At 36.7% G+C, this 15,638-nt stretch overlaps 1 protein-coding gene across 4 annotated transcripts in view; it reads right to left on the bottom strand.

The window, feature by feature from the left end:
* The window catches only part of F8 (coagulation factor VIII), a 298,778-nt gene that overhangs the window by 93,370 nt on the left and 189,770 nt on the right, over positions 1 to 15,638 (bottom strand). For all 4 annotated transcript variants that reach the window (XM_077144781.1, XM_077144780.1, XM_077144778.1 and 1 more), the window contains 7 exons: positions 9,034 to 9,187; positions 6,952 to 7,164; positions 6,431 to 6,659; positions 6,022 to 6,204; positions 4,528 to 4,644; positions 3,837 to 3,908; positions 2,093 to 2,178 (listed from right to left, as the gene is read on the bottom strand). In XM_077144781.1, the coding sequence (XP_077000896.1) occupies positions 2,093 to 2,178; positions 3,837 to 3,908; positions 4,528 to 4,644; positions 6,022 to 6,204; positions 6,431 to 6,659; positions 6,952 to 7,164; positions 9,034 to 9,187 (1,054 nt within the window). The remainder of the gene's footprint in view (positions 1 to 2,092; positions 2,179 to 3,836; positions 3,909 to 4,527; positions 4,645 to 6,021; positions 6,205 to 6,430; positions 6,660 to 6,951; positions 7,165 to 9,033; positions 9,188 to 15,638) is intronic.

The raw sequence follows: 15,638 nt of genomic DNA, 5'->3' as shown, positions 1-15,638 counted from the left end.
TTCCAGAGAATGACCAGGTTATATACAAATAACTCTGCATTTCAGAATTTAGAAATAATAGTTACAACTCTGGAATAAATGTGACTGCTGTAAGAGCTCACAGTCTAGGAAACTTTACATTAGGCCTTAACCTGATAACTTATGCCCTCAATTTCAATTCTCTGAGTTCTATATTATAGTTAGTCCATAGGAATGAGGTATGATAATATTTGCCTTTTTGTTTCTGACATTTTATTCAACATACTGCCCTCAAGGTTCATTCACCTAGTTGCATGCCTCATAACTTCATTCAGTAGTGATAATCATTTGTTAAATCCTATCTTCTCTAACTACTCCTTCTCATTTGATCATTCTTTCAATCTTCGGGGATGTTTGGGAAATGACCATTCTAGCTTCTTCATGTTGAAAAGATGTGTTGACATTATGGGGTAGAGGGATGCAACTAGTTGATGTTCTGGGAAAGACTGGTACCTCTAAGCATCAGGACTTCTCTGGCATAGGAACCATCTGGAGGTTTTAAGTTTCCGAAAAATAAACTTAGTAAGTAAAACTTTTATAGAGTCTTAGATAGAGCTCTGGGTTTTCTTTAGGGTTTTCAAGAATACTGTTGGTTGGGGCTTGGCATTCTGTGGCAATTTGTAATAACTGGCTGAAGCTTGCTTAGAGTACCTCCAGAATGGCCTCTTGACTACTTGAAATCTCTTAACCTCTGGAACCTTATTTTGTTACATTCCTTTTCCCTCTTTGGTCAAGAAGGCATTCTCAGTCCCATGATATGAAGGTTCATCCCTAAAAGTCATGTCCCACATAAGGGTAAGGATAGTAAGTTTATGAGAAGAATTTGGCCTCTTGGAGAGGCCACTTCTGAGCAACAAAAGAGGTTCTCTGGGGCTGACTCTTAGACATGTTTATAAGTAGGCTTAGCTTCACCATTACAGAAATAAGTTTCATAAGGGCAAGCTTCAAGATCAAGGGCTTGGCTTATTAAATTGGGAGTCCCCAGTGCTTGACAGAATCTCAAGAATTTCCCAGGTATACATAATATATATATATATATATACTTTTTGTGTATCCATTCTTCTATTGATGGGCACTTGGATTGTTTCCATCTTTTGGCAATTGTGAATAATGCTGCCTTGAACATCAGTGTGCAAATGTCTGTTTGTGTCCCTGCTTTCAGCTTTTCTGGGTATATGCCGAGTAGCAGAATTCTGGATTATAAGGCAACTTGATATTGAGTTTTCTGAGGCACTGCCAAAGTGCTTTCCCATAGCAACAGTACTATTTTACATTCTCACCAGGAGTGAATAAGTGTTACTATTGCTCCACATCCTCTCCAACACTTGTAGTTTCTTGTATGTTTAATATCAGCTATTCTAATGAGTGTGAGATGATATCTTATTGTGGTTTTGATTTTCATTTCCCTTATAGCTAATGAAGATGAACACCTTTTTATGTGATTTCTGGCTATTTGTATTTCTTCTTTGGACAAATGCTTATTCATGTCTTTTGCCCATTTTATAACTGGGTTGTTTGTCCTCTTATTGTTGAGTTGTAGGATTTCTTTATATATATACTGGATATCAAACTCTTATCAGATATTATGGTTTCCAAATATCCTCTCCCATCAAGTCAGCTGCCTTTTCACTATTTTGACAAAGTCCTTTGAGGCACAGAAGTGTTCAGTCTTGAGGACTTCCAATTTTTATCTATTTTTTCTTTCATACTTGTGCTTTGGGTGTAAGGTCTAAGAAACTACCTCCTATCACTAAGTCTTGAAAATGTTTCCTTATGTTTTCTACAAGTTTTATGGTACTGGCTCTTATATTTAGGTCTTTGATACATTTTGAGTTAATTTTTATATAGGGTGTAAGGTAGGGGTCCTCTGACTTTCCTTTGGATAAGTTTCCCCTTGTTAAACTGGTTTTCATGAGAATGACTGAGGTACACACTCACACACTCACATATATATTTGTTTAGTAGATGTATGCATATATTATATATACATATGGCGCTTGCAAGATGCTTGCAAAAGGAAGAAGTAATGTGATTAAATGTTCTACATTTTCCACTGTTGATTGGTTTTTCTAACCTTGATCCAGGAAAAGGGATCCTTAGTACTCCAGGCATTGATTGATCCTGTGTAATGAAGTCTGGCCAGCTTTGGGGCCCATTGCCCTATGTCCAAGAAAAGGGAAAGATATTAAATTCATTTGGGTTAGTCATAGACATTTAGATTTGCTCAAGAGAAAATCTAATCCTAAATGTGAAAAAGATAGAGAAAACATACTGACTTCATAGCTCAGTATTAATTACTACTGAAGGGCTTTGTTTTTCCTTGTTGCCCATTGCATTTTCTAACATTTAATCATTTTGTTGATTGGTAGCACCTCTAATTAGCTGAAATTGGAATTAGTTAGCAGCACCTAATAATATTATGTCTTTATTACACCATCTATGTTCATTTAGAAAGAATCAGAAAATGCAAAATAAAAATAAAATAAGTAAAAATACAGATAAAAGAAATAAAAACACCCAGATATTTTTTACTATTTTGGTATATAACTTAACTCCTTTCTCTCAAGGGGAACATTTTTACCTGTAAAATAGGAATTGGCAAACTTTTCTTAAAGGGCCAGAGAGTATTCTAGGTTTTGCAAAACATATGGTCTCTGTTGCAACTACTGATTCTGCCCTTGTAGTGTTTAAAGGCAGTCATAAACAATATGTTAAAAAAGGGCATGGCTGTACTCTAATGATACTTTATTTATGGACACCGACATTTGAATTTCATTGAATTTCTCATATTATTATTATTATTTTTATTTTTTAACCATTTAAAAATGAAACCATTCTTAGCTTGCAGGCCCTACCAAATCAGTTGGCAGTCTGTATTTGGCCTGAAGGCTATAGTTTGCCAGCCCCTATTCTAAAACAATTTTGAGAAATCTCTGTAGATCCTACTCTAGCTTTAACAACCCAGCTCATAGGAAAGTAAGGCTTCTAGCATTCTTTTGTCAATGTGGTTGTGCTTTTATCTTGAAACATTGGTAAAATATGAGATGTGTGGAAGTTTACTGAGCCCCGACTCTGTAACATGCATAATTAGGGATAATTATAGTATAGTATGGAAAGCACTAAATGGAAGGATGTGCATGATATCATGGGGAAATATAGGGAAAAATGAGTCTCCGTTTTGGTGTGGAGAGATTTTTATGAAAGCCTTCATAAAGGAGGTAAAGCTGGAACTGAATCTTGACAGGATGAAGAACAGTTTGCAAGGTGGAGAAGTGTAGAAAGGATATTTTTATGGAGGAATCAGAATGCGCAAAGGCAGCGAGACTCATAAAACACAGGGCACAGTCAGAAATAGCAAGTAATTCAGAATGCCAGAGGGTAATGTACAAGGACAAGGAAGGGTGAAAGATGAGGCTGGAGAATTCAGCAGGGTCCAGTCACAGAAGTCTTTTAAACCATCTTGGACTTTGTTCTGAAAGTAATAGGAAGGTCCATAGATGGCCTAAGCAAATAAGTGAGGTGATTTGATTTATACTTTAGAATTATTCCTGCTATAGTGAAGAGAATGGATTCAAAGGGAGCAATACTGAAGACAAGGGAGGCCATTAGGAGGCAGGGGCATAACCCAGATGAGAAATGATGGTGATCTGAATTAAGATCTCTTAGTGGGAAATGGAGAAGAGGAGATGGATTTGAGAAAAATTTATGAAGTTGAAATAATAAAAGACTGGAAATGGACCAGTTATCTGAACCTCTCCATCAGAAATAAAAAAGATAAAATCAGACCAGATTCTTGGAGTAAAAATAATAGTATTTACCATATTGTCCTGAAGCTGTAATCTGAGAATCTTTAATGAGTCCAGAAGCCATTCCCAGAGGAATCTGACACTCTGAAATCAAATAAGGAGAACACAATTGCTAGAAGTGCAGAAAATTCAGCTTCACAAAGGTAAGTCAATGATAATGGGAATACACCAACAAAAGATAACAATTTTTAGTGTTTAGGCCAAGAATTATACTAAATATTTTATTGTACTATCTCATTTAATGCACCTAACAGATAGATATTAGAGTTATGCACATTTTTCAGCTGAGGAAACTAGGGTCCATACGTAAGTAGACTAATGGTTCTCTCATTTGTTGAGGGCTAAATCCCTAAACACTTCCAAGTGATATTTGTAAATTATCTTTGGTAACTAAATAAAAATTAAGTTCTAAAAACTGCTCTTGGAGATTCTGGAGATTTGCCAAGTTGTGAAAATGAAGAGATATTTTTGCCATCAGTTTATTAAATGTTTAGAGCTTCAGGTTCAAAGTGTTCAAAGCTTCATGTGTAGCTGCCCTCCTCTGAGGACTGATGCTTTCTACCAGCAATATTCATTTTAAATTTGATAACAAATTGTGAGCTTGTGTTATTTCTTGACAAAGGCAACCTTCTAGGGAGGAGGAACATGTAAAAGGAAGCTGTATAGGAGTAGGCAAGGAGCTTCTGCTCACAGTGCTACTCACCCTTGCTGTACACCAGAAAAAGAGTGCTCATCCCAGCTTGTATATGATCACCAATAAGACATTCTATCCGCCAAATTCCAACTTTGGATGGCAGCATTTCCACTGTCTCAAGAACACCTTATAAAAAACAAAAGAAATAAATATTTGTTTTCACTAAAAATAACCATGCGATACTTTAGTGTATGTGTAATATCAAAGGAGATCTCTTAAAGTCAATTCCGTCACTTTCGGACTCCTTAAATTTAAAGTGCTTGCTATGTGACCCTTACAGTTGGAAGCACTAGAGATTGAGTTCTGACCTCACCTCCCATATCCCCTGGGCAAGGAGAGAGCCAGGGTGTCTGAATGCTTTCGTCGTGGAGAGAGGAAAATGCTACTTCATTAGGGTTGACCTGTACTCCCAGGATTTTTCAGAGCAAAATGTTTGCTTCCTATTGACCAGATATGGGCTGCCTTGCTAAAGAGAAGTCAGGGTGAGGTCCTCTTGGGTCTAGTCCACTACGGCTGCCTAGACCAGTAATGTATCCCGAGCAGCAAGAAGCTGGTGGTGAATGCTGAGAGGCTGAGGCAGGTCAAGGGGATTTCATGAGAGAGTCCCAAAAAGGAAGTCTCCGAAGTGTCCCTGAAAGTTCCCCGCAAGACAATGAGTCAGCTTTAAATATCTTCTAGGTGCAGACAGTTTGAAGTTGTAGTTAGGTTAGAATTGTCCTATTCCCTAACACTTATCATGCTGGAGTTCCACACAGAAGCTAATAAGGGGGTAGGGGGTGGAACATGATAAGCATATGTAGAGAAGTAGAGGACTCAACTTCCCCTACTCAATGCAGACTCCCAGGCTAGTGTAGGCTCAAGTTGAGGGAGGAGAGATTTAAGTTAAATCAAGCTCAGAATTTTTGTAAGTATCTTGGAGTGAATGTTATAGATCCTGACTTGAACTGTATTTATGATATAAAGTGACTGCAGGCCTGTTGATTACCTAAGAGCAAGCAGAAAAGTCATAGGGCTTATCAGAATTTTCACCCAGAAACAGCAGATTTACTCCTACTATTAAATATTTTTAAAAGGGAGGCAGAAGACCAAAATAAAGCAGGTACCATCGAATCAAAATAAAGTTGTATTTTGATAACATTGTGAGTGGTGCTTAATCTACATACTGGCTACATACATAAACAAATCACTCTTTGGATAACTACTGGCAGCATGTAGGATTTGAAATGGAAAATGAAAAGGGAATAAAAGTTCATTTTTCCCAGGAAAGTGCTGTGGCATTTGTTATCCATTTATTCTGCTTTATCTCCTTTACAACACTTTATCTGTATATGAAATTGTCTCGTTCATTTGCTTTTTTTTTTTTTTTTAATCTCTCTGAAGGTTAAAGATACTTGACAAAGTAAGTTACCTCAGAGCAGGGAGTTTGTTTGTTCACTGATTGTATCTCCAGTGCCTAGACCAAAAGTTGAGTATGTAGATGAAAGAGTACAAACTAGCTCATACCTGGATAGAGGTTGCAGACTGCCATTTTATACTCCTCTTTTTTCCGCACAGTGAACACATGCCCGCTGAAATGAATGGAATGGATGTCTTTATCGCTGCCCATGCTGAGCAGGTACCATCGGATCTTTTGATCCTGGGCCATTACCAAACCAGGTAGTGTATCCATCACATAACCATTGACTGCTGGAGAAGGAGAACACAGGGGCAGCTGCTAAAATCTATTACTATGCTACTTTTCCTAGTATAAGTTTCTTTCTGTCCATCCCACCCAAAATACTGATGCTTCTCAGGATTCTATTCCCAAACATATAATCCCAAATCATACAATATGCAAGTCTCTGGCTCAAGGCTCACTTAATATAGTACATGCATTTCACAGTGAGTAATATTTGGGTGTGGGATATGTTACCATGGAAGCGATAATTCTTTTTAAAAATGGGGTCCTCCATCTGAATATTGCAGGGAACCTTGCAGTTCCTCTCCATGTTTTCAGCGAAGTACCAACTCTTAGTCTCGTCAAAGATGGTGAAAAACAGAGCAAATTCCTGCACGGTCAGTTGTCTCCCATGAGCAGGGTTCAGTGTGTTAGCACGGCAGATCAGAAGGGGTCCAATTAAGCCTGAGTGCAGATCTTTTTCCTGGGGAAAGAGAACATCAATCTTTTGAATATAAGCTCTCTTCCCTATGAACCATGGTGGATTTCTCATCAATTTTATGCCATGCCAACCCACCCCAGCCGCATCTTCCCACTGTATAATTTATTCTCTTCAGTAGATTTCCAGAGTGATATTTAAAAAACACAAGTGATGTAACTTCCCCTATTTAAACCTTCCTGTTGTTCATAGTAAATACATCAAAATTCTTAGCAGAACACACAAAGACCATTTTTTTGGTACCAGAAAGTGGCCAGCATAATGGAGATCCTCTTACCAAATCAACGTCAGAGAAATAAGCCCAGGCTTTGCAGTCAAACTCATCTTTAGTGGGTGCCATATGATGTTGCACTTTCCAAAAGTAAATTTTGGTTTCATTGGGTTTCACTAACTTTTTTCTAGGTTCTGCACCTTGTCCCTGATCTTCCTCATAAGAAATAAGGCTAGAATAAAAGGAGTAAGGACGTGAGGCCTGGTTTTTGAAAGTCACCTGCAGAGGAAAAAAAAATGCAAGTATCATCTTTTAGAATCTTAGAATCCTTAAGTTAGGGTTTATATCCTCAATGGGAATGTCCATCTTTGGGGCTTTACCCAAGTTGTTTTAATACCCTATAGAAAGTAGTACAGGGGATGAATGTTGTTAAAACCTACACTTAAAGATTTACAGAGAAAACAGGAATTTTAGAATTCGAAAATCTTTAAGGAATAAACTAAAGGCTGCAAAGGGGAAAATTCTAAAACACTTAAAATCAGTTCAAAAATAAAAGGGAAATATCACCATAGGGATTTTAAGAAACCATAATCCCAGTAGTTGATACCTGCCTCTAGGTTCTTCATGAAAAATTCCAGAACGACTACGTATGATCTTACAAAAAAAGACCCAATTTTCAGATTTTAAAAGCTATACATATTTTTCTTAAAACATATGGAAAATATAATAAAATTCAAGTCAGAAAAAATTTTCCAACAATTCCATAATTTTAGATCCATTCTTAATATCAACGATCTATTGGGACAATGGATGCCTGTTTTTTGAAGATAAATAAATAAATAAAAGGACTTTGATGTTTGGCTCACACAATGTACCAAAATAACTACTAGTCCATGGGAATTACTGTAGGATTTAAAAGTTAAATGTAGGAAGCTAAGCTTCTTATCAGGGCATGGGGTGGGAATAGCGAATGGGAAGTTATGGCTTAAAATATACAGGGATCTTATTTGGAATGATGGAAATGTTTTGGTAATGGATAATGGTGATGGTAGCACAACTCTGTGAATGTAATTAACAGCACTGAAAAATATATCTGTATGTGATCACAATGTGAAATGTTAGGCTGTGTATATAGCAATACAGAAATTAAAAAAAAAAATCCATGGAACTGAACTACACAATCAGTGAACCCTAAGAAACCATGCACTATAGTTAGTAGTATAAAAATGTGTTGTCGTCAATTGTAACAAATACTGCACACCAATGCAAGGTGTTAATAATAGGGTGTTATATGGAATCCATATTTTATGCATTATTTTCCATAAACTATGATTTCTCTAATAAGGAACAAAAAACCCCCCAAAGCTAAACTGTTAAAAGAAATTTGCAGCAAGTATAGGTGACTCAAAAAAGTCTCTGCACAGAGAAGAATTTTTATAAGTATAAAAGCAATGAAACATCATAAAAGAAAGATTAATGTGTTACTGCCTAACATCCAAACCATTTTTATTTTAAAAACCATCATATATAAAGTTAAGAGGCAACAAATTTGGAAAAATACTTTTTCCTAAAATTATCAATGATTAAAATCTATAGTATATATGCTAATATAAATTAATAAGACAAGCACTGTTTCCAAAAAGGACAAATGCACAAATGACATAAACATGTAATTCATAAGAAAAAGTCTTTAAATGTTCATGCACATTGCATTAATGGAATTTTATCCTAGGAAAATGGTTATGATTGCAGGATTATTTATATAGTGAAAAAAATGGGAACTATTTAAAAAGTTGCTCAAGGCAAATGGTTAAGTAAATGCAGTTCTATAAATTCATATAATAGAATATTTTTCAGTTATTAAAAGACATACTTGGGAAGTGTTTTTAATGACCTAAGTGTTTATAAAATAATATTTAGTCAAAAAGGGAAGACACAGAATTACATATGGTATAATTTTGAATACATAAAGAATACATAGAAAAAATGCCATGAACATGCACCAAAATGATGATAGGATTATTTTCAACTTCTTTATTTTTCTATACTTTAAAATTTTTCAAAAGTGGGTGTACATTATTTTTATAATCAGAAACAAAATAAATATGTAGGACTGATTTTCTTGTAGTTTCACTGATCTTAACTCACCATGATATTGTCTTCGACTTCTGCTCTTATGTATGGTCCCAAGAGTCCCAAATGTTCATTCAGTTCTCCACGATATAAGGGCTGAGTAAAGGATCCATCAGTAAATTCCTGGAAAACCACCTTCTTGAACTGAGGGGCACTGTCACTCTGAGCCCTGAAGAAAAAAGCAGAGGAAAAGCAGTATCATGATGGATCAAGTGAATAAAAACGCCTCACATCCTTGCCTTCCTTGGATTTTAGATTCATTCAGTAGAATTAATAATGGATTGGAAGTATAAGGAGGCAGGAAGAGGAATAACTTCCAGGTTTATGGCTTAGGAGAATGAATGGATGATGATGCAATTCACAGAGATGAGGGACCCTAGAGGAGGAGTAAGCTTGGCATATACAATTTTGGACATATGGGGAATCTAAATGAACAGAGCTGGCAAATAAACAGAGGTTTAGATTTCACAAAAGAGGTCCAGATGAAGATCATTCATATTTAGATGGTACCCAAGTCATTTGAGTGGTTTATTTAAAGCCAATAGTCACTTTTTTTTTGCCCTTATCTTACTCAATATCTAAGCAGCATTCTACATAGTTAACCACTCCATCGTCCTTGAAATACTCTCTAGTGTGTAAGGCCCATGAAAGCAAGGAGTTTTGTCTGTTTTGTCCACTGCTATATTCCCAGCACCTGGAACAGTGCTGGGTATATACATAGGCACTAAGAAAAATATTTGTTGAATGTTGAATGAAAGTAGCGTTTATAAACATAGTGTAAATATTTGGTGAACTCCAGGATTTAATCCTTGCATCTCTTTTAATTTCTTTAAACATTCAGAATTCTGAAATATACCATGAACTTCCCCAAAAATCAGCCAACAAAACCAACCAAACAAAAATTTAACAAATGATGCTGCAATAATGAAATACTCATATGTAAAAAGAATGAAATGTGACCCCTGCCACACAGCATACCAAAAAATTGTGAAATATAACATATATAATGCAACCACCACCCAGATTAAGAATATTGCTAGCAGTGCAGGGGTGGTTCAGTGGTACAATGCTCGTTTGCCATGCAAAAGACTGCAGGTTCAATTCCTGGCTCACGCACCAAAAAATATGTATGTATATATTGCTAGCAACCCAGAAGACTTACTATTTGTCTCTTTCCAATCACATCCTCTCCTTACCCTCTAAACAATTATTTTATGATAGTCATTTCCTTGATTTTCTTAAAAATTTTATTACTTCTGTACACATCTCTGAATAACATGGTTTAGTTTTACCTATTTTAAAGTATGTAAATGGAACCACATTATATATAGTCTTTTGTTCCTTGCTTCTGTTACTCAGCATTATGGTTTGTGTTGCTATATAGTTTGTTCATTCCCATCGCTGAGTAGTATTCCATTGTGTGAATATTTGATAATCACAGACATTTAGGTTGTTTCTAAGTTTTGGTGCTTACAAATAATCCACTATGAACCTTTTGGCACATGTCTTTGGTGAACATATATATGCATTTCCATTGGACACATATCTAGAAGTGGAATTGCTGGGTATGCTTATGCTCAGTTTTGGTAGATACTACCAAACTGTTTTTCAAAGTGGCTGCACCATTTTTTACTCTCATCAGTAATCTATGAGAGTTCAATTTGCTCCAAATCCTCTCCAAAACTTGGCATTGACAGTATTTTTACTATTATTATTATTATTTTGCCATTCTGGTGGTTGCACATTACTGTCTGAGGTTTTAATTTGCATTTCCCTGAATTTTCTTATGAATCTTTTCTTATGGGTAGTAACCATTTTGAGTTCCTCTTTTGTGGAGTGCTTGTTCAAGCATTTTGCCAACTTCTCTGTTGGATAATCTGTCTTTTTCTTATTGACCCAAAAATACTCTACATAGACTTCATGTAATTTTTTTTGGTCATGTATGCTGAAAATACCTTCAACCATTTAAATGCTAATAACATCATTCTCTTTATATTAACTTTGAAAAAATCTTATTAGAGAAGTTGTGGGTTTATAGAAATAGCATAGATAAAATACAGGGTTCCCATGTACCACTGTATCACCAACACCTTGCATTGCTGTGGAACATTTGTTACAACTGATATTACCACTTTTTTAGAATTGTACTATTTTTTAACAGCAGTTACCTTTCTTATCATTGAAGAAAGACTATTAAAATAATACTATCAACTATAGTCCATAGTTTATACTAGGTGTATTTTCCCATATACTACCCTATAATTAATATTTTGTATTAGTGTGATACATTTGCTATAACTCATGAAAGAACATTCTTACACTTGTACTGTTAATTGTGGTCCATCATAGACAACAGGGTTCACTGTGTGATACACATGTTTTACCTTCTAACTTTCATTCTAGTGATATATAAGACCCAATTTCCCCTTGACATACAGAATCCAGGGCTATTAATTACATTCACAATAATGGGCAACCATCACCACGATCCATTTCCAAATCTTTACAATTAACCTAAACAGAAATTCTGTACAAATTAGGCATCAACTCCCCATTTTATAACCCCATCCTATACTCCAAATCCTAACTGAATGGATTTGCTTATTATAATCACTTCATATCAGTAAGATCACACAATATTTGTCCTTTTCAATCTGGCTTATTTCACTCAGCATATGTCCTCAAAGGTAATTCATGAAGTCACATGCATCAGGACTTCATTCATTTTTATGGTTGAATAATATTTCATTGTATGAATATACACTTTTTGTGTATTCATTTATTGATCGATGGACACATGGGTTGTTTCCATCTTTCGGCAAATGTGAATAATGCCACTATGAACATTGGTTCAAGTTCCTACTTTCAATTCTTCTGGATATAAACCTAGTAGTGGGATTGATAGGTAATAAAGTAATTTTATATTTAGATTCCTGAGGAACTGTCAAACTGTTTTCCACAGAAACTACACCATATTACATTCCCATCAGCAATGAATGAGTGTTCCTATTTCTCTACATCCTCTCCAGCACTTGTAATTTTTAAAATAGTAGTCATTCTATTAGATGTGAAATTGCATCTCATTGTGATTTTGATTTGCATTTCCCATATAACTAGTGACGTTTAGTATCTTTTCATATGCTTTTAAAACCATTTGTATATCCTTTTGGGGGGAATGTCTATTCAAGTCTTTTGACCATTTTAAAATTGGTTTTTCTGTCTTTTTCTGGTTGAGTTGTAGGATTTCTTTGTATATTCTGGATATTAAACCCTCATCAGATATGTGGTTTCCAAATATTTGTCCCATTGAGTAGGCTGTCTTTTCACTTTCGTGACAAAGTCCACTACAGCACAATAGTTTTTAGTTTTTTCTTCTGCTTTGGGGGTAAAGTCTAAGAAAATATTGCCTAACATAAGATCCTGAAGATGCTTCCGTAAGTTTTCTTCAAGGAGTCTTAGAGTCCCAGCTCTTATATTTAGGTCTTTGATCCATTTTGAGTTAATTTTTGTATATGATGTAAAAAGGGGTTCTGTTTCATTCTTTTACATATGGAGGTCTAGTTCTCCTAGCACCACTTATTGAAGAGATGATTCTTTCCAATTGAGTGGACTTGGCAGCTCGTCAAATATCAATTGGCCATAGGTGTGAGGGTCTTGTTCTGAATTCTTAGTTTGATTCCATTGGTTGATATATCTATCTTTGTGCCAGTACCATGCTGTTTTGACCACTATAGCTTTGTAATAGGCTCTAAAGCCAGGAAGTGTGAGTCCTTCAACTTTGTTCTTCACCTTGGCTATTCAGGACATTTTACACTTCCAAATATATTTGATAATTGGCTTTTCCATTCTTACAAAAGAATGGGAAGACTGGAGGCTTGGAAAGCTGTTTCCTCAAGGTGGGCTGGAGGTTGGGTAGTGCATGAGGCTCAGCAGATTCTAGGGATTCCATCTTCCTGTTGCCATCATTATGAAGCCATATATCTCCATCTGACATTTCAGGATCCCATCCTTTTCCAATCAAAACCCTTACTTTAACAGCACACACCCTGCAAGGTTGAGATTTTAGTTTACATTGTAAATCTGCTACCTGCACAGTGAGGCTCTATGTCTGATTTTCAGAGATCTCGAGTCTGTTACCACAGGAAATAAGATTTACTTTCAGGGCACACATAGAAATGTTTACATCATCTATATGGTGCTTAAGTTGCAAATTTGAAACCTTCAGCTCATCCCTCTCTTATCATTGTATCCAGGATATCTAACAACAACCAGCCAACATCCTTATACCTCTTAATTCCACAAAACTCCATAAAGGTGTCAAAAACACTTTCACCCTGAGCCTTGCCTCATACAATTAGCAGAATCTAATGATGATATTTTGAGTATCTCCTTTGTCAACTCACCCCATGGACTATCAGTGCCATCTTGATTATTGGAAACAGAGTAATTAGTGTCTCTGAGTCTAGTCAGAGTAGAAAACCAATTGTAAAGACACATTTTTAAGATTCTATTCCTCAAGAACCACTCCTGGTACCAAGTTGTGTTAGTCAGGGTTCTCTAGAGAAACAGAACCAACAGGAGAGATCTGTAAATATGAGATTTATAAAGGTGTCTCATGCAATCATGGGAATGGAACAGTCCAAAATCCATAGGGCAGGCTGTGAAGCTGGCAGCTCCAATGAAGGGTCTAGATGAACTCCATAGGAGAGGCTTTCTGGCTGAAGAAGCAGTGAAAAAGTCTCCCTTCTTCCTTAAAAGTCTTTGACTGATTGCATAATCTTATTGGTGAGAGGTATGCCTTAGTTGATCACATATGTAATCAGCCACACAATGCAATCAACTAACTAATGATTTAACACACCAGCCTTCTGGTTTATCAACCAGCCACAAAATATTCTTGCAGCAACGGTTAGGCAAGCGCTTGCCTGACCAGGCAACTAGGTACCATCACCTGGCCAAGTTGACACCAGAACCTAACCATCACACCTCTACTCTATTTATATGCTTTTTTTTGGTATAATTTAGTTTATATATCTTAAAGCTCATAAACATTTTATTTATATTTATCCACATATCTAAGACTTTCTTTGTTCTTCATTTCTTTTTACTTCTCATACCTTCCATTTGGAATCACTTTTCTTCTACCCTAATTGTATCATTGGATTACTTTTCGTGGGTTTCTGCTGGTGGTGAAATTTCTCTATTTCTGCTTGTCTAAAAAATGTCCTCATTTCACCTTCATTCTTGAATCAGATTTTTGGTGGGTATAGAATTCCAGATTGGTAGTTATTTTGATTTAATGCCTTATAGATGTCTGTTCTCATTTGCAAGCTGCCAGAATGTGATATACCAGAAACAGAATGGGCTTTAAAAGGGGAATTTAATAAGTTGCTAGTTTACAGTTCTAAGGCCTTGAATATGTCCAAATTAAGGCAAGGCTATAGAAATGTCCAATCTAAGGCATCTAGGGAAAGATACCTTGCTTCAAGAAGGCGAATGGCATTCAAGTTTTCTCTCTCAACTGGAAAGGCACATGGCAAACATGACAACATCTGCTAGCTTTCTCTCCAGGCTTCCTGTTTCATGAAGTTTCCAGGGGTGTTTTCCTTCTTCATCTCCAAAGTTTCTGGCTGCATGGACTCTAAAGGTTTTTCCAAAATGGTTCCCTCTAAATGGCTCTAACAAGCAAACCCTACCTTGAATGGGTGGAGACATATTTTCAGGGAAACCATCTAATCAAAAGTTACCATCCACAATTTGGTGGGCCACATTTCCATGGATAATCGCAAAGCTCCCACGCAGTAATGCTGAATGAGGATTAAAGGACAAGTTTTTCTAGGGTACACAACAGATTCATACTGGCATATTCCACCCTTTGGACCCCCAAAAGACATATTCTTTCCAAATGTAAAATACATTCATTCCATCACAATATCAGAATGCCTTAAACCATTTTGGTAACAATACAAATACTATACAAAGTCAGAAGCAGTACAAAATCTCATCAAAGTCAGCTATAGCATGATCTGTCCTAAGGCAAAATTCTCCTCTGACTCTGGTCCTGTAAAACTCAAAACAAGTTATTTGCTGCCAAGATACAAAGGAGGGATGGGTAAATACCCCCATCCGTAGGGAAAAATTGGAAGTAACACAGAGGTCACTGGACCCAAACAGTTTCGAAAACCTGCAGGGCAAACTCCATTAGATTACAAAGTCTGAGAGTCATTTATGTTAGGAGCTTTAGAAAATGGCGGTTCCACCCTTTCCAGGGGTCTATGCAGCAGCTCACCTCTCTCCTAACGCAACGTTGGGGGACATTGGGGAGACCACCTTTTTCTCAGCTCCACCCTCTCCAAGCACTGGGGCTGCACCAGGGCTCTCTGCCATCTCCAGGGCATGTGCTCAACTCCTCCTTGTGGTGGCAGCCAGGCTCTCCCCAATCTCCAAGGAATGTTCTGCACCCTCTCCAAGGCCTGAGGTGGCACAACTCTTCCACTGCTATGATGTGGAAGGCCCACCTTCAGCCTCTGGGGCAAATTCACCCCCTACAAGTACTTGGGGGTAGGGGGAAGGTCCATTCTTCTGGCCAGACGTCTTTTGACTTCAGATCTTTGCCTCCA

This window comes from Tamandua tetradactyla, chromosome X (genome assembly GCF_023851605.1).
Source record: "Tamandua tetradactyla isolate mTamTet1 chromosome X, mTamTet1.pri, whole genome shotgun sequence".
NCBI lineage: Eukaryota > Metazoa > Chordata > Mammalia > Pilosa > Myrmecophagidae > Tamandua > Tamandua tetradactyla.
Note: the sequence above shows the minus strand (reverse complement) of the source record. Positions and strands in the feature narration are given on the sequence as shown.